At 43.4% G+C, this 19,194-nt stretch overlaps 1 protein-coding gene and 1 long non-coding RNA gene across 5 annotated transcripts in view; one reads left to right on the top strand and one right to left on the bottom strand.

Annotated features, from left to right (window-relative positions):
* Positions 1-6,039, top strand: part of PPP2R3A (protein phosphatase 2 regulatory subunit B''alpha) — a 170,504-nt gene extending 164,465 nt beyond the window's left edge. For all 4 annotated transcript variants that reach the window (XM_075570332.1, XM_075570330.1, XM_075570331.1 and 1 more), the window contains 2 exons: positions 524-630; positions 1,853-6,039. In XM_075570332.1, coding sequence (XP_075426447.1) covers positions 524-630; positions 1,853-1,949 — 204 coding nt within the window. In that variant the 3' untranslated portion in view covers positions 1,950-6,039. The remainder of the gene's footprint in view (positions 1-523; positions 631-1,852) is intronic.
* LOC142465902 (uncharacterized) overlaps positions 1-13,909 on the bottom strand; it is a 28,566-nt gene extending 14,657 nt beyond the window's left edge. The window contains exons 1-2 of the long non-coding RNA XR_012788002.1: positions 13,702-13,909; positions 7,516-7,675 (exon numbers count right to left, since the gene is read on the bottom strand). This is a non-coding gene — a long non-coding RNA (uncharacterized LOC142465902). The remainder of the gene's footprint in view (positions 1-7,515; positions 7,676-13,701) is intronic.
* Between the last annotated feature and the right edge of the window lie 5,285 nt (positions 13,910-19,194).

Below are 19,194 nucleotides of genomic sequence, written 5' to 3'. Positions count from 1 at the left end.
TGAAGGGATTGTTGCTTTTGAAAAGTTTAAATTGCTGTTTTACCCTTCTAATGTGAAAAGTCAAATCATCAAAGATCTTATCTGTAGATAAAGAATATGGTATGTTAAAGTAGCAGTCTCCTTCCCTTTTACAGCATGGGAACTAGGGGGTCCCTGGAGATGAACGGTTACTTTTAGCTCTGGGGACGCCTTCATTTTTAGAGAGAGGGAAGAGGGGTAGAAATTTAAACCACTATTTTGTGTTCCCTGGAGGGGGCTGTAATGTGCTACGTTAATCAGTCAGTAAGTATCCGAGGCGGTCCAGGGGCTAAAAATCGTACATTTCCGCTCAGACTCCCTGGTTCCCATTCCAACCTAAATAAGCGCTCCTACATAATACATATGGATGTAAATAAACAGATCAAATATGGCATGAATCCCATTTCTAGTGATGTATATCTGCTAAAAATAAATAAATCGTGTATTATGGCATCCAGAGTAGCAGGGTCCAGGATTATTGTTATTGAAGTGTCCCTCTCTGTAGGATGTGGATAGTGAGAGTCCTGAACCATCGGACTGGGACAGATACGCAGCTGAAGAATACGAGATTCTGGTTGCAGAGGAATCTGCCACTGAACAGTTACAGGAAGGGTGAGTGTGCAAAGGGAGCACTCGCCAATACATTCATAACACTTTCAGTAAGCAAATAACATGATTGCTGTGGTGATGGATGGTTTTAAACAATCCATAGTCGGGGGAAAGGAGACCCAAGTTAGCAAATCACTTTAGGTACTAGGATGTAAATGTAAGTAACATGTTGGAGGGCAGGACTTCCAGTTTCAGGGCAGCAGTGTGCATATTTTTGTAGCCCTGTATAAAAATACACATTTCAAAGTGGAACAATCCTTTCTGTGTCAGATACATGCCGTTTTAATACATTTTGGATTCGAAAAAAAATATAGTGTAGCGTTCCTACAGTAAGCTGAAGCAGGTTCAGTGACCAGTTGAAGACATACACATGCACTCAGGGGGTTACAGTTGATCTCCACCTCTCTCCCCCTGGCGGAGTTTTATTAAACTGATGGTCACTGTCCCATTAGAGGCAATCCAAGCTGGCGATTTTTAAAATGCATTAATTTCAGAGATACTTGCCTCCATAGGGAGGTGCCAGTAGCCACTTCGCTCAAGCATGGTTCACGTAATGGCACCTTTTCAAAGCTCCCGCACCCTACGGGCCAATAGGAAGCCACGACATCATCCGGTTCAGCTTACTATTGGCCCACATGACGTGGAAGTTTTCAACTTTGCGGAGATACCGGAACCCCCTTCTGGAGGTCTCTCGGGAGGCAGCAGGTCCCCGGAGCTGAAATGAATGGGGTTCAGCTCCAGAGACCACCGGCTTCAAACCTATGTTAAAAACCAGTAATTAAAATAAATGTAAAAAAAGCCTCAATTGCTCCTTCACGCCATGAAAGTAAATGGTAGTTAACATGAAATCATCAGTTTCATGAATCTCTCCTATATCTCCATGTATACCGGTGAATATATCATTTACACATACACAGATGTAGCCAGACTTCCTGTCACCAGAGCTGCTGGAAGAAAAGCAAGCGGCTCCAGGGACAGTATAAGCTGCGACTGCCTTGGGGGAGGCGGGTGGTCTGGTCTTCGGAACGGGACCCCCCACAGACAGATTTCCCGCAGTCAGGATTCCGAGACTTCCCCCCGCAGTACGGACAGTTGGTCTGGCTACATCTGTAGACAGAGACGCACCTTGTTGAACATACAGAAGTGATGTATATGTTCCTAAATACACAGGAGTAGTTAAAGGCTTTGACATTTCACCAAAATAGTTATTTTTCTGCACCACTAGGTCCTTTGAGGAGGACTACGAGGCGGATGAGATCATCTCTCCACCTGAAATTGCCAACAAGATGGATAAATTGGTCATCTCGGACCTAACCGCATGAGGATGAACGGATCATTCACTGGACAATCACACTGACCAGTACCTGCCTATATTTATGGACTAAACCCTGTCCACGTGGAGACTTTTAGGGGAAATAATATATAAATATTTTTTATTTTTTTGTGAAGAGACGCGCTGTGTTTTGTAAAACGCGCTATGAAATTGTAAGCTCAGATTTTTTTTCTGCATTAAGTGTGAGTGTAAAAGTTTTGCCTGTCGAACAAACAAAAACAGCTATGTGCAATACGTCTTAAATACTGTGCGTTCTTGTAAAAAGGTTAATCCGTCCTGTCCTTAATCTTATCCCTCTATTTTATATCATTTTGCTTAGATCTGCCTGAAGGCTTTTTTTTAATGTATTTATTTTAAAACTGCTTAGTGCTGGAGAATTTAAGGGTGCAATCTTACACGGAACCAATGTGAACAAATGGCAGTCATCATTTTAAATGACATTATTATGGGGGAGAGGGGAATCCCACAAGTGTGTTAAATGATTGTAATGTATTCTGGAAATGCTTACACTTTTATAACCTGAAGTTTGAGATGTGTTTAATGACCACTTCCATGTCCTGCCCTGCCACATAGGGAGGTGTGTCCGTAGAAGCTAGGATTATTACTTTGGATACATCAAACACAGTTGACAATCACCCTCACGTCCCTATTGCCAGCTGAAATGGTTCAATCTTCCAAAGTTATATAAAATACTTCTACTTGTCTAGTTACTTTTTGAATGCAATCAAATCGACTGGATGCAAAGAATGCATCGCCGGCTGTTTGCTTTTGCCATAAATGGGACTGCACATTAAGGCAGCAGTCCGCATTCTTTTTATAATTATTAGTAAGGTTTTAAAAAAAAAAATTTTTAACCTTGCGTGAACCTCAGACTATCCGCAGCACCCCGATCTCCAGGGACCCCCATGGTTCCTGAAACAGTTGAAGTTTCCCCAAGTATTTTTGCGCTGGTGGACACAATATGGCTGCTGGGTTAAGCCTGTCTCCAGCAACCAAGAGAGAATTGCAACACTACCTTAGCTGTCGTAAGAGTGTGTCAAATACGAGCACATAAAAATTGACCAGGAAGAAGGTTGGGGAAACCCCTACGATCAGGGGACCACAGATTAGCTCCAGGAGACTCTCCCACCCCCGTTCAGGTACATACCATTTTTGGGGGACTGCTGCTTTAAGAAAAAATGCTGTTTGGCATATGAGAATTTTTACAAGTTAAATTGTAGCCAGCCCAATTTTAACCCCTTCGAAGCACTTAAGGAAAATATAATGCCTGCACAGCAACATTCATGTGTCACGTAAATGCAAGAAATCTCTCCAGCACCGCAGTGTAAGAAACATCCATGCAATAACCACTGGGCATTTTGATACCTTCTGTTTTGTTCAATCTGGTCCCAAAATCTTTTTAACAATAGCAGCCCGTTCTAGTTCTTTTATTTCTTTCTGCTGGCTCCTAAAGTTTCCCTGGAACTATGTCCTTCCTTTTCATATAGTATATACTTTGTAGATAACCTGGCCTTCTAGTTTTGTAAGTAGTGTATAAAAAGAAACAAATGTACAGATACACGCATTGCCATGAGTTAATGTTATTTTTTGCTGCATTATCATGTGATTAGTCATAAAAAAAAAAACAAGAAAAAAAGACATTTGAAAATAGGTCCAGTGTAACTTTTCCTCAGCATGCCATTGGGTGGCAGTATTATACATTGTACTTAAAGGTCTTCCCATATGGTTAACGGTGCAGTCCCACTTAAGACCAAAGTTAACTCATAACGTGTTGGAACAATCACTGCTACATCTTGGGGTTTGTTTTCAATTAAATCGTTGAAAGCCTACATTATTTTCAATGGGGACAATGGAAGATGGAGAAGGGGAGGGTGGTCATCTATTTTTTTTTGGTCCAGGTGTAATAAGTCTTGTTAACTTATGCCCCTGCGTGTCAAAAGACAAATTCGGAGAGGTTGGGGGTACTGAACATACAGCAAGACAAACCAAATGCATAAGACAAGGGAACTAAAATGGTTTACAATACATTGTTTACAAACACTGCCAAAACAACGTTTAAAATTACTTTTAAAACATTTGTATTTATTGGCTTCAATTTGGGTTCAGGTGGGACTGCACCTTTAAGACTTAACAGTTCTGCTGTCAGAGGGACAAGCAAGCAATGCAGTGCTGGCCCCATTTGGCAGTGAAAGGGTTAATACCAAAACAGCACCAACAAAAAGTGAAAAATAGATAAAGGATCCCAGAAGCAGCTGGAGATGAAAGCGTTTGGATAGCCCCTGTATTTTGATGCAATTCACGTAAAAGCATTTGTTTTCTATACTTAATTAAATGAAGTGTATGCTTGGGTTTCTTGAGACACACCGGAGCTGACAATGTACAAAGAAAAGCAGGGCTTATACCCCTATAAAAATACTACAATCAGATTGTAAACATTTTATTGTGTATGTATATATCCTTACATGCATTTGTATAGGTATTAAATACATGGTGTACATACATATACACATTTTATCAATATTAAAATGTATGTATATTATATATACACACGTATTTAATATACAATACCAACCCCACATACCAATTTGTGGACTAGCCCACTTTGCATATCTTTGTGATCTATTCTATAGTATGGGAATGTTTTACACTTGCAGCACAAACAGGGTTAATATTTCACCTTATACAGGAAATTGGTAGCCTGTGTACAGATTGCCACAATGTTTCTCTATGCAACTGACAAACCTGCAGTGACATTGGCTCACATATTCACTATAGTTATATAGATGAAGGTAATACCAGCCACACGTAACTTTGTACATCATCGTAAAAGTATGCTTTTATAACCCCCTGGCGGATAATAGGTCCTATAATTAGACTATGTTCATTAAAAATAAACAAGCACCTACAGACTCGCTCTCACAGTCAGTGAAAGTCAAGCACCTGTAATTCTGGAGGAAGTCTTATTAGCAAAGGGGAGACGTCTTCAAACAGGTGTGGGGCTAGCCTTGCTGGATCAGGGACTCTTAATATAGTAATTGCATGAGCAGTTCTGTTGCCGGTGGGAAACCTCATCAAATTTACATGCTGCTGTAGTGTAGCTATTCAGAGCCAGCTCGTTCATAAAAACCTTATTAAGCAGCAACATTTCAAACAGGAGGCTGGTTTGGGAAATATTACCTCTTCCCCAAAGTGTGTCCTGCCCGAGAAGTCCGTAATAAGTCAGTTACTTATTGCCTTGCTTTGAAGTGAGCTGGGCATTAGAACAGTTCCTTTGAGCCCCATTAGTTTGATCCTTATCCAAATAATAGACTTCCAGGCAATCAGATTCGCCATTTGCATATCACACTGGTTCCAACCTACACCAATACCCAACATGATAGTCAACCATTCATGAGAAGAATTATCCATAATTGGCAATGAATAAGTGACAAATGTTTGGGAACATTGGAAATAAACTTTTTTGTTAACAGTTTAAAGCCAAAAATAATGTTTGAGAACTGTTGGGGGTCTGCTCGTCTTCTAACAGACCATCTACTAAAGGAAGAGACTTTAAGGAACTTATTTTTATATATATTACCTGTTGGAGAATGGAAGAAAATATCAACATTTCGGTTTCAGAGTGGGATTCATTAATTATCACGTTCAGACGGACAATGGAAGGAAATGCCAAGGTTATCAAACTAATGTAGATCGTTCTTCAAAAGGCTGAGCCGCCTAAAGGCAAAGATCCAGTCACAAACCGCAAGTTCACTTCCTGTAGGGGTGGAGGATGTTGAACACTAACCGTATTTACCCCCTACGCTGCCAAGATCTAGATTTTTAAATATCATTCTTGATCTATGCAAATCACAATGACTACTGTAACATCTACAACCAAAATCACTACGAGATTGAACGGTTTGTATTTTTTAACTTGTGTCGTAAAATGTCAGTGTTGTTTGCCGATGTGTGGACATTTTACAGCTGTATGTTTGAAAAACGACTTGTGCTGGCATGACTTCACCTTTTGAGGTCCCTCTCTATTCGTGGTGGGAGGGAACTAAAGGACTTTTCAAGTAAAATAAAAACTAATAAATCTATTTTGCCGTTTGTGCTTCTTTATGACTAGAAAACGGTGTAAAGGTGGAGGGCCCTTCTAGGCCCAGCAGAAAAATACGAAATTCAGCGCTCGTGCTGCAGATGTACGGTTTGCTGGAAGCACTAATCCCCTTGCAGCATGTATGTGGAGTGTCTCCCCAACTGACTCCTAAAGCAAGGTGACCCCCGGAACGGGGGACACGTTGTGATGAAAAGAAGAAAATGCACACAGTGCGCACCAGGGATTAAAATAAAGTCAAAATATTTATTAAAACAAAAAATGACTGAGGGGATCCAACCCCACCTCAGTACACATATACACTAGATCCGGGTGAATGTAACAAAATATGACAAAAAATACCCACACACAAAATGAGATGTATCTACTTAGACTAGATCTAAACACAACATTACAAAAATGAGATAAATGAATAAAAAGACATTGTTGTTCAAAATAACGGATACATGGACCCAGATATAAGCTAAAAATGAAGCTGAACAACTGTCTAAATCTGAAAGGGGGAGACGGAAACTTACACTGACGCCCCAAGCGGGTTCTGCTGGTAAGTGTACAAGCAGTTGCTGTTGGGCTGAGATGGCGCTTGTAGGGAGCTCGTGCGGTGGTGACATCTCTGCGGTGGCGTGGTCCAGACCCTCGTACGCTTACCAACGGAACCCGCTCGGGGCGTCAGTGTAAGTTTCCGTCTCCCCCTTTCAGATTTAGGCAGTTGTTCAGCTTCATTTTTAGCTTATATCTTGGTCCATGTATCCGTTATTTTGAACAACAATGTCTTTTTATTAATTTATCTCATTTTTGTAATGTTGTGTTTAGATCTAGTCTAAGTAAATACATCTCATTTTGTGTGTGGGTATTTTTTGTCATATTTTGTTACATTCACCCGGATCTAGTGTATATGTGTACTGAGGTGGGGTTGGATCCCCTCAGTCATTTTTTGTTTTAATAAATATTTTGACTTTATTTTAATCCCTGGTGCGCACTTTCTTCCCTTCTAGGACCAGCATGAACAAATTGCAATGACAAGTTTAATGAGTTACAGGACATGGTAAAAAATACCGTGCTGAGCCAGCACACTTACCTCCTGCATCTGGTATGTGTGTAGCTTTAGCAGGTGCGTGCGGAGGCGTGCTGAATTGCAGCCGACAGATTAAAGTTTTCGCACTTACAGGAGCGGAGGGCCGGTCACGTGACCACAAACAGCCAATGGGAGCGAGGGACTATCCCCGCCTCCCAAGCGCACTCGCTGCCTCACCCGACAGGACACAAAAAAGCTACTGCTTGAGCAGACGGGGCTGAGCGCTGAGGAGCGCAGCTGGTATTACCATGTCCGCGGCCTAACACCAAGTATTTTCAATTTTCTTTTAAATTAGTCTGTAAACATGGTGAGTTGAGACTTAGGGGATTTGCTATCCCCCTTGTGTGTACACAAGGCCAAGTCCTATCTTTCTTCCCACCTTACCTTTATTGGCCTTTAACAGGAACGGCATGGGCTAGAAGTTGACTTAACACTGAAAAGCACCCTGCAAATCGTCGAGCCAGGTGGGGGTGTTGTCCTGTTTTGCTCCATCGCAGTGATAAAGGTTTATGTACGCCACCTCCAGTATGGAGTACGCTGCCACCTGTGTAAGTACGCCAATCAGGAAAGGAAAAAATAAATAAAAATGGGAGAAGGGTCGCTTTTGGGACAATAACTACTAATCTAAACTTCAGGTTTCAATGTTTACAAGACACCTCTATAAAAGCTTATACTTGTCACTTCTAACCTAATAATCATGGTCATTAGATAAATGTAGTCCTCTGACAAATCAAAAGCACCACCTATATATAAAAAAATAATAATAAAAAAAAAAGGATGCAGTAGCTTTCAACAAGGCATATTAATAAGCGCTAATTCAATTCTTTCTTATGCCAAATGACATCTTTCATGCTATGTAAAAAAAAAACGTAAATATATCGTTCCATTTTTACCAAGCAGTCTTCTGGCACTATATTTATATAGCACCCACAGTGTATTCGGCACTTTACAAGAGAGAATACGGGACGGAATTATACAAAGTCAGACAATAGGAAAGAAAATCCCTGCCCCGGAGAGCTTACAATCTAGTGGTATGTGGAGTGACTTACAGAGACAGCAGGTGAGGGAATATGTGCAGTAGGATGGCAATCATTGGTAGGAGGGACTAGGTGCGAGAAAGTAGCCAGGAGTCTAAGCTAAAGAAATGCCTCATTTAAAAAAGGTGAGTTTTAAGGTTAGTCTTAAAAGGTGGAGAGAGGTGGTGCTTGGTGAGGGAATAAGGGCAGTAGATGGCAGTGCTTGGCCACATTGGTTGGTAGGAGCGACTGTGGGTGTGGGACAGTAACCACAAGTCTACGCTATTGAAATGCTTCATATAAGAGGCGGGTTTTATGGTTGGACCCAGTTTGAGGCAGTGAGGAAAATGGTTCGAGGCGAAAGAGCAGTAGAGGTGAAAGGGCTGGAAAGGAGAAAATCGTGTATAGAGCGCCGGAGACGAGCAGCGGGATAACGAGAGATCAGAGCTGATATGTAAGGAGGGGCGGCTGAGTGGAGAGCCTTGAAGGTAAGGAGGAGAACTTTGTAGGGGATCCGAAACTTGATGGGAAGCCCGGAGAGGGATTTAAAAGAGATGAGTAGAGACTGGTTTGGGAGAAAGTCAAATTATTGTAGCAGCAGAATATTGGATAGATTGCAAAAGGAGAAGGTTGTGAGGCAGGGAGGCTTGTTTGCAGTATCTATACTATAATTCAGAAAGTTTGTTTGTCTGGCTATACAAATCCACACTCAATCCTAGAGCCAAACTTGGTATGCTATCCAATAGGATGAAAAGAACGTAGGTGGGTTTTGGTATGTTTGGCCCATAGCTTTGTGGGGGAGTGGGGTGGTGTGGTGTGTGTGTGTAAAGAAACAAAGACTTGGGATATGTTTCAAGATAGGTACAAGATGTATGCAACTCATTGTGATGTCACGTGCAAGATATAAAGTCTCCTCTGTATGTACAACACCCAGTGGCTGATTTACTTAGAGAAATTGTGGATGGCGGATAGGAGACGGGCATCAAAGAACAGCAATGGAGAGGATGTTTGTTATAGGGAGGGTGGGGGTGAGAGGTGAAGAACAGGGTCCAGACAGGTTGGGGCGGGGAGGGGGGAGTATGTAGGGGTCACAGTTGATGGGGGAGATGTAGGGGTTATACAGGTAATGGGGAGATATAGGGGGTACACGGGCAGAAGTGGTGCAGGGGCCACACACGATGGGGAGTGGTGTTGAGGTCACATAGGTGATGGGGGACAGGTGTAAGGAGGCACGAGTGATGAATGTTTAATTAATAACCTTTTATATCTATGTTAGCATATGTTACGCCGGGTACAGCTATTGTTACAATAATCCAGACAGGAGAGGATAAGGGCATACATTAGTGTTTTAGCAGTAGATTAAAAGGACAATATTATGGAGAAAGCTACGACATGTTCGCCAGGCCATGAATGAAGAAAGGGAGGAATCAAAAGTCACTTACAGGCATCATGCTTTGGCAACAGGATAAATGGTAGTACATTTTGTTGTGATGAAAAAAGGGGATATTAAGCCAGGTTTAGGAGTAAATACAAGCTCAGTTTTAGACATTAAGTTTAATTGTATTGTATTGTATTGTATTGTATGTCTTTATATAGCGCCATTAATGTACATAGCGCTTCACAGTAGTAATACATGTGGTAATCGAATAAATAACAGATAATATAAATAACAGATCATGGGAATAAGTGCTTTAGACAAACATAACATTAAGGAAGAGGAGTCCCTGCCCCAAGGAGCTTACAATCTAATTGGTAGGTAGGGAGAACGTACAGAGACAGTAGGAGGGAGTTCTGATAAGTGCATCTGCAGGGGGCCAAGCTTTATGTGCCATGTGTTCAGAATGTTCACAGTGCTATTCATATGTTTCTTTAAGCAAGTGGGTCTTAAGGTGGGTCTTAAAGGTGGATAGAGAGGGTGCTAGTCGGGTACTGAGGGGAAGGGCATTCCAGAGGTGTGGGGCAGTCAGTGAAAAAGGTTTAAGGCGGGAGAGGGCTTTAGATACAAAAAAGGTAGAAAGAAGACATCCTTGAGCAGAACGCAAGAGTCGGGGTGGTGCATAGCGAGAAATTAGGGCTGAGATGTAAGGAGGGGCAGAAGAGTGTAAAGCTTTAAAAGTGAGGAGAAGAATGGAGTGTGAGATGCGGGATTTGATTGGAAGCCAGGAGAGGGATTTCATGAGGGGAGATGCTGAGACAGATCTAGGAAAGAGTAGAGTGATTCTGGCAGCAGCATTTAGGATAGATTGTAGGGGAGACAGGTGAGAGGCAGGAAGGCCGGACAGCAGGAGGTTACAGTAATCAAGACGGGAGAGAATGAGGGCCTGAGTCAGAGTTTTAGCAGTCAAGCAACAGAGGAAAGGGCGTATCTTTGTTATATTGCGGAGGAAAAAGCGACAAGTTTTAGAAATGTTTTGAATGTGAGGGGCGAATGTGAGAGAGGAGTCGAGTGTGACCCCTAGGCAGCGTGCTACTGGGTGGATGATCGTAGTTCCAACAGTAATGTGGAAGGAGGTAGTAGGGCCAGGTTTGGGAGGAAGTATGAGGAGCTCTGTTTTAGCCATGTTGAGTTTAAGGCGACGGAGGGCCATCCAGGATGATATAGCAGAGAGACATTCAGAAACTTTGGTCTGTATAGCAGGTGTAAGTCAGGTGTTGAAAAGTATAGTTTTGTGTGTCGTCAGCATAGAGGTGATATTTAAACCCAAAAGATGTTATTAGGTCACCTAGAGAGAGTGTGTACAGAGAAAAGAGAAGAGGTCCCAGGACAGAGCCCTGGGGTACCCCCACAGAGAGACCAATAGAGGAGGAGGAGGTGTTAGCAGAAGAGACACTGAAAGTACGATGGGAGAGGTAGGATGAGATACAGGATAGAGCTTTGTTCCGAATACCAAGAGTATGGAGAATGTGAAGGAGAAGAGGGTGGTCTACGGTGTCAAATGCTGCAGAGAGGTCGAGTAATATGAGCAGAGTGTAATGACCTCTGTCTTTGGCAGCATGGAGGTCGTCAGTTATTTTAGTGAGGGCTGTTTCCGTGGAGTGAGCAGTGCGGAAGCCAGATTGTAGAGGGTCTAGGAGAGAATAGGTGTTGAGAAAATGGAGCAAGCAAGAGAATACAAGACGTTCAAGGAGTTTAGAGGCAAAAGGCAGGAGGGAGACAGGTCGATAGTTAGAAAGACAGGTAGGGTCAAGCTTGCTGTTTTTGAGTAATGGTATGACTGTTGCATGTTTGAAGGAGGATGGAAAGGTTCCAGAGCAGAGGGAGGAGTTAAAAATGTGTGTGAGCGTAGGGATTATAGTAGGAGCAAGAGGTTTTAGGAGATGGGAGGGAATGGGGTCAAGAGGGCAAGTGGTAGAGGGAGAAGTGGCGATCAACAGCGACACATCCTCCTCTGAGACAGTGGAAAAAGAGTCAAGGAAGGCAGGAGGAGAGTTAGGAAGAGGTGTAGGATGGGAAGAAGAAACAGAGGGGATGTTCTGACGTATGGATTCCACCTTTTCCTTAAAATTGTCAGCAAAGTCCTGAGCGGAGATGGAGGAAGGAGAGGCAGCTGAGGGTGGTTTGAGTAGAGTATCAAAGACAGAGAACAGTCGGCGTGGGTTAGACTTGTGCATGTTGATTAGTGCAGAAAAGTAGGCTTGTTTAGCTTGCGTGAGGGCAGAGTTGAAACAGGATAGCATAAATTTGTAGTGAAGGAAGTCTGCGAGAGTGTGAGACTTCCTCCAGAGACGTTCAGAGGAACGGGTGGAGGAACGCAGCATGCGTGTGGTTATTTAGCCAGGGTCTAGGGTTAGAAGGGCGAGTGCGGCAGAGAGAAAGTGGGGCATGTAGATCAAGAGAGGAGGACAAGACAGAGTTGTAGTTCCTGACCAGGTTGTCGGGGTCTGTAGCAGAGTTGAGAGAGGAGAGGGAGGAGCGTAAAGTGGACTCAAAGTCAGGTAAGTGAATAGAGCGCAAGGGGTGTAGATGGAGGTGGAGAAGGGGAGAAGCGAGATAGAGAAAATGAGATGAGATGATGGTCAGAGAGAGGAAAAGGGGATATGGAGAAATCGGAGAGAGAGAAGATCTTAGTGAAAACCAGGTCTAAGTAGTGGCCATCCTTGTGGGTGCTGGCTGCAGTCCACTGTTGAAGTCCAAAAGAAAAGGTTAGAGAAAGAAAGCGGGAAGCCCAAGGGAGAGAGGGGTCATCAATGTGGCAATTGAAGTCCCCAAGGAGAAGAACAGGGGAGTCTGGGGAGAGGAAGAAAGAGAGCCAGGATTCAAAGTGAGAGAGAAAGGCAGAAGGGGGATGAGTAGAGGTAGGTGGGCGATAGATGACCGCCACATGAACAGGGAGGGGAGAGAAAATCTGGACAGTGTGAGCCTCAAAGGAGGGAAAAGCAAGAGAGGGAGGAATAGGAAGGGTTCGGTAACGGCAGCAAGAGGAGAGCAGGAGCCCCACGCCTCCACCCCTGCCATCAGTGCGCGGAGTGTGGGAGAAGGTAAGGCCACCGTAGGAGAGGGCAGCTTCCAGAGCTGAGTGAGCCAGGTCTCAGTTATAGCAAAGAGAAGCAGGGAGTGAGAGAGAAAGAAGTCATGCACAGAGAGGAACTTGTTAGAGAGGGAGCGAGCATTCCAAAGGGCACAGGAGAAAGGGAGAGAGGAGGGAGGGTGGCAGGGGATGGGTATGAGGTTGGAGGGGTTGACACCAGAAGGAGTAGAGGTTGCAGTTGGCAGGCGAGGACAAGCGCATGTAGGAATAAGACAGGGACCAGGATTGGGAGAGATATCCCCAGAAGCAAGGAGGAGAAGCATGGATAGAAAGAGGATGTGTGAGGATGATTTGTAGGGGTGTTTTTTAGTGCAGGGGATATAGCTGTGTGGTGTCAGAGGACGCAGGTAAGAAAGGAGTTCATGTGAACAGAGAAGTGATGAAGGAAGGAGAGATGGAGATATATGAATGGAGTTAGAGACATACTGAGGCTGGTAAAAAGAAGTGCATAATTTGAGAAGAAGTGAAGTCACAGCAAATATAAATGGTAAAGGCAGCATCACAGCAGTAATGATGCAGGCTGGTATTGATGATATCCTCCTTTCCAGCGTAGTTCAAATGCAGGAATCAGGGCCAGTTGGGGTGTCCACTTCTTCCTCACTTCTTTTGAACTTCCTTTTAAACTTGAGTTGTTCAGTAGTCTTGCCACTTATAATGGGCCACTTTGAATATGGGCTGCAGGCAGCATACGTTCTATCTGGAGTTATATAGGCCTAAAAAGTCACCTGACAGTGTGGTTCTGTCTGCTTAATTAGCACATCTGAGGCACATTCAAACAAATGGTTTTCTACACAGGGTGTTCCCTGCCTAGGTGGCAACACTTAATTTGATTAGGAGTAGACAGAAAACAGCATTCAAATATGTTTTTTACCTAGCATTGGATCACTTGCATATACTATATAATACACACAGCAAAGGCTTCAATGAGGATTTAGAGATTTTTTTTACCTAGCATTGGATCACTTGCATATACTACATAATACACACAGCAAAGGCTTCAATGAGGATTTAGAGATGTTTTTTACCTGAGGAGAAAAGAAGGATAAGATCCATTAGGGTAAGAGTTCCTTCCTTTTAAACTTCAGTTGTTCAGTAGTCATGCCACTTATAATGGGCCACTTGGATATGGGCTGCAAAAGTGGCAGAACACCATCACGAGGATATAGCCAGGAGGCAAATCAGAGACTTGGGACCGGATTACAGCTGTGAGGGTAGAGGTGAATCTGCAAAGAGATGATAACAAAGGATGAGAGAGTTGAAGAGATCACCAAGTGATAGCGTATAGCAGGGGGGCGCAAACTTTTTTCCCCTGCGCCCCCCTGACGGCTGTCCCCTCACTCCCGCGCCCCCCTAACCCCCACTTACCTGCGCTCCGGAGTCATGACATCACGTTGCCATAGCATGACCTTACTCTATATCTGTACTTTGTATTTTGGGCAGATGGATACACATGAAACAGTAATTATTATTATGTTTATTATTGTCTTTACTGTTCTGTGGTTTATCATTACATATCCTCCTATGGAGATATATTAATACATGTTCCTCACCCATATAAGAAACTAATTCGCAAGTTTATGTTTGCATGTTATTTGTTTGTCTTTTTATCTTAACTTGTATTCATTTGTTTACATTAGTATCGTCTGTCCACTCTGTCTGAACGGGAACCCTCGCCCGCATCTGACGCACCTTCCGAATCTAGAGTTCTGATTGGACGCTGGTTTCACCAATGGAATCGAATATACTTTTTCGCGCCAAATTCACGCAGCGTCACTGATATCTGTGGGCGGGGAATCCCCTATAAGACTGAGTGTGAGAGACGCGAATCTACTCTTTGATAAAGGGCACTTTGCCTGAAACGCGTCAGTGTGTTTTGTTTCCCCGGTTACCATGCTCAATAAATTTTTGTTTGAACTTCATATTGTGGCGCTGGTCCCCTTCTTCAGCTGTGCTCTGCATCAATCCTTGGATTTCTCTTCTGCTTATTGCAGGGGGGCGCAAACTTTTTTCCCTGCGCCCCCCTGCCGGCTGTCCCGCCCCACCTAACCTGCCCTCCGGCGTCATGACGTCACGTTACTATAGCAACGCGACGTCACGACCTTATGGCGTCATTTTGACGCCGCGTTGCCATGGCGACGCAGGGAGGAAGCCGCCGGAGCCTGGGTAAGTAAAGGTTTACAGAGGCACTGCAGCTCCCCCGGCAGTGCCTTCGGGAAGCGAGCGGGGCCTCTGTAAACCCCACGCCCCCCCGCCGACAGTCTCGCGCCCCCCAGTTTGCGCACCGCTGGTGTATAGAGAGGAAAGGAGAGGTCCCAGAACAGAGCCCTGAGGTACACCAACAGGAAACAAAGATATATTAGCAAGAGAGACTGAAAATGTGCAACAGGAAGGTATGATGATCCAGGATAGAGCTTTATTGCAGATACCAAGAGAGTTTAGAATATGAAGGAGAGTGATCAACAGAGATCGGGGTAGGCAAAAATTACAGTGGGATTTTGTTTCATGTACATAATTTGCTACTTTAGTGAGAACAGCCTCTGTTGAGTGAGCTGTACAAAAAGCCAGATTATAAAGGCTCCAGGGGGGCAAGGGAATTAAGGAAGTTGATCATACCGGAGAACGAGACGTTCTAGCAGTTTGGAGACAAAAGGCAGAAGTGATACAGGGCGGTAGTTCGTAAGGCATGTAAGGTCTAAGGAGAATAGGTGTGACCACTGAATTAAAACGAGCATGGGAAAGTGGCAGAGGACAAGGAAGAATTGAAGATGTGAGTAAGAGTGGGGATTAAAATAGGAGCATGAGTTCTGATAAGGTTTAAGGGAATGGGATTGAGAGCACGTGGTAGAGGGAGGAGAAAAATCATCTTAGAAACTTTGAACTCTCCAACATGTAATGTACTAGCTATATTACACTTTGCATACTGTCAGAGAACCACATATTAATCAGATGTGGTTTGAAAGTGGTGTGATTGACATTTTATCTACGTAATACACACCAGACCCTTTCAACTACAATATACACACCACACTGAGGCACCCTACTTATTTATTTTACACAGCAATATTAAAAAAAAATTGATTTTGATTTCATTGCACATGGTGCCAGATACATTATATTCCTTCAAACACCACCTCCATTAGTCTACGATTCAGACTCAGAGACATTAAGTTTAATACGTATTTTAATTGTGTTGAGTGTTTATGTATTTCACTTATTTTACCCACATACACTAATAAAGGTATTTTTAATTACTTGTATCAATCCTAATATGAGTGCTTGTTCAAAAGGGGTTCTCTCACTTGCCTAGGCAAGTACTTTGTACGTTCAATGATCCTCTCACCCCTGGCACCGTATCACAGACAGTAGCTAGAGCTTACCATCCCCCCCCCCCCCCCCTTCACTCCCTATTATTACGAACTCTCCAACAGGAGAAAAGGAGTTGAGTGGAAGGAGGTGGTTTTAGGTAGAAGCAGAGGAGGGGTGGTTTATTTTTTTAGACCAGGTCTAGATAGTGACCATCTTTGTGGGTACTGGAATTGGTGCAGGTCAAACGAGGAGGTTAAAGAGAAGACGAGATGCCCAGGAGACTGAGGGATCATCAATATGACAGTTAAGTATCCCAGTAAATGAATAGGAGAGTCAGGAGAGAAAGAAGGAAAGCCATTCAAAGTCTGAGAAGGTGGAGAATGTAGGCCTGCAGGGGAAACATTACAATGTACAGGGGAGAAGACGGAGATCGCCGAACCACGCTGCCAGACCCTGCCGCAGGTAATAGTCATGAGGAGGGAGGGTCGCGAGTAACTTTGGGGGGGGGGGAGGGGGAAGAGACGGCAAGTGGGTTTTGCCCTAGTTTGTCGAGCCCTGCACATGCAGATGGAGAGGGTAGAAAAGCTGGACAGCGTGAACCGGAAACGAGAAAGAAAAACATGAAAGCACAGGGTAGAGCCGATATTGACAATGGGAGAGACCTACCCCTTCACCCCGGGCCATTAGCGCATGGAGTGCGAGAGACCACCATAGGAGACAGCAGCCTCCACAGCAGTCATGTTGCGGGAGCCAGGTTTGTTAAAGCAAAGATGAGTAAGAGAAGAGCCTTGTTAGTTAGAGAGCAGACATTCCATGGGCACACAGGAGAAAGGAGGCAAGGAATAGGTATGAAGTTAGATGGGTTAACACTCATAGAAGGGAGGGAGGAGGCGTGGGTGAAAGCAGGTGCATTTATGGCCATGTCCAGGATTAGGAGAGATCCCCAGCAGTAAGGAGTAGAGAGAGAAAGGAGGTCAGAGGATTTGCGGGGATGCTTTATATTGAGGTGTGCACAAGTTGATGGGATAAAGGTATGTAAATAGTTGTGCAGTGTTTGGGCACAGGCGGAGGGAAGGAGAGACAAAGACATGCGAGAGTGGGGAAGGTGGAGAGAATAGAAAAGTTTACAAAGGAGTACGGAAACTGCAACCAGAAAAAGCAAAAGGGAGGGCATATTGGAATGCAGCACAGGTACTTGGGATAGAAAGGTAGAAATGAGTTCCCAGGTTCTGCAGGATGAGTATGAGTTGAAAGACTAGATGTATAAAATCAGGCCTGAGAGCAGTGTAGGACTAAACTAAAGGGTAGACAGCAGCTTATAAAAGTTAGTCTTTCAGCTGTGCATAAATTGTCTGAACATTTTAAAAGTTAAGTTCTCACAGTTGCAGAGTTATTAGTAAAGCACTGAACCCCGCTCCCCTCCAATTTAACTTCAGACAGTTAAGTGGCCCTTAAGATGGGGGCACAGCCAATAGACTTACTTAAATACTCTAACACTATTACAAGATAATAAAAGGAAAAGGGGGTGGGGGGTCTGTGACCAATTAGTACAGACAGGGACATACCAAATTAACATATTTTTGGTAATAGTTCTGTTGCATTCAGTTTATACATCTTAAAGCGTATTGACTCGCATTGGCTGTAAAATTGTCTTCCAGTACCAGGAGCGGTCTCATGGTAAAAGACAGCTTAGAAAACAGGGCCACAGTCTCTTGTACGACCAAAATGAACCAATGGCAGTGAAATTTAAAGCGTTAAATCTGGTTGATTAATACTTTAACATAATTTAATACACATGGTTTAGTTTGTAAAGAAAAGCACACAAAATGAAGCACTCATTTACTAGCTTGTCCCGTGGATGCTAAACACAGCGATATCAATGTGTGTTGAGGAGAATCTTACAAACTAGGATATTAGATAAAGTGAACACGCAAACCCACCCATTTCAAATCCCTGTTGAAAAGAAACTTAAAGCTACGTTTGTTTTAAGCGTGACTCCATTTCATCTCCCTGATTAAACTGCTTGATAAGTAAAGCAAGCACACAGATTGACAGTGACATTTTAAAGTAGACAAATGCTTTTACTGCAACCATTAAAACGCAAGACTTCACGAGATTCTGTTCTGAAGACCAACATGATGCAGGAACCCCCCCCCCCCCCCCCAATGATAACTCACCTGCAGTTTTCAGCTTATTTGAAACAACTGAACACAACAAGAATGGATGTTGACAGTGTGGAAGTCATAAGTCATAAGATCCTTTACAATGTGCTCAGGCACAGAGGAGTGGGTTTGCCACTCCAAGCACAAGCTGAGGCAAATACCACTACTGCAATATTAACTGCTGTCTTCACACAGTGAAGGTAGGCTTATATATTCACTGGATGGCTCACCAAATGGCAACTCATAACACTCCTATGTTATTGGCCTCTTTGTTTGCTAGAAGGGACAGCAAAGCCCACTTGGCTGCAAAAATGTGCAATACCAGGACCAGCATTCTAAACAGCCAATGCAAGAAACTATTATTTACCCATCAAGCTTTTATCTTAAAGAAGTCCCTGTAATAGCTTGCATGCACCACCTTCAGATACATAACTCCCCTATTCTGCAGGTATGTTCTGTAGACTTTTTAAAGCATGGTCAAACTCATGTTTTTCTTGCTAAAAGCAACTTATCCAAATTTTTACTTTACTTACCTTCAGGCCGTTTTAGAAAGCAACAACGGCGCTTGGCCTTTTAGATTACCGTCATTACATATTCACTTGGCGTATTTCAAATAAGTTGAATCCTGTGTATTACAAAATGGAGACCCAACACCTAATTTGGATGTAAATTAATTTGTCAAACAGAACAGTGAGTATACACCCATCTTGAAAAAGGCTACATCTTGAAACCGAAATATTGAGCTAAGGTTTGTGTGCGCACACTCACTAGTCAGCAACTTATAGAATTCATGCACTTTCTACCTGCTAATGTTTTATTAATATTTCTCTAGCAAGAGACACCAACACCTGCACAAGTCATGGCTTCTTAGCCTTAAATGAAACAGACACTGTCGAGTGATCTTATTTCCAACTGCTTCTCCTGAGGGCACAGATTTATATTAATGTTAGAGTATTAAATAGTGGGTTGGGGAAGCTGAAACTAGAAATTCCACACGCTTTGCTGCACCAAACAACCACTGCTGGGGGGGATGGGGGTGTATATAGACTT

The sequence above is a fragment of the Ascaphus truei genome, chromosome 14, assembly GCF_040206685.1.
Source record: "Ascaphus truei isolate aAscTru1 chromosome 14, aAscTru1.hap1, whole genome shotgun sequence".
In the NCBI taxonomy this organism is placed as follows: domain Eukaryota; kingdom Metazoa; phylum Chordata; class Amphibia; order Anura; family Ascaphidae; genus Ascaphus; species Ascaphus truei.
Note: the sequence above shows the minus strand (reverse complement) of the source record. Positions and strands in the feature narration are given on the sequence as shown.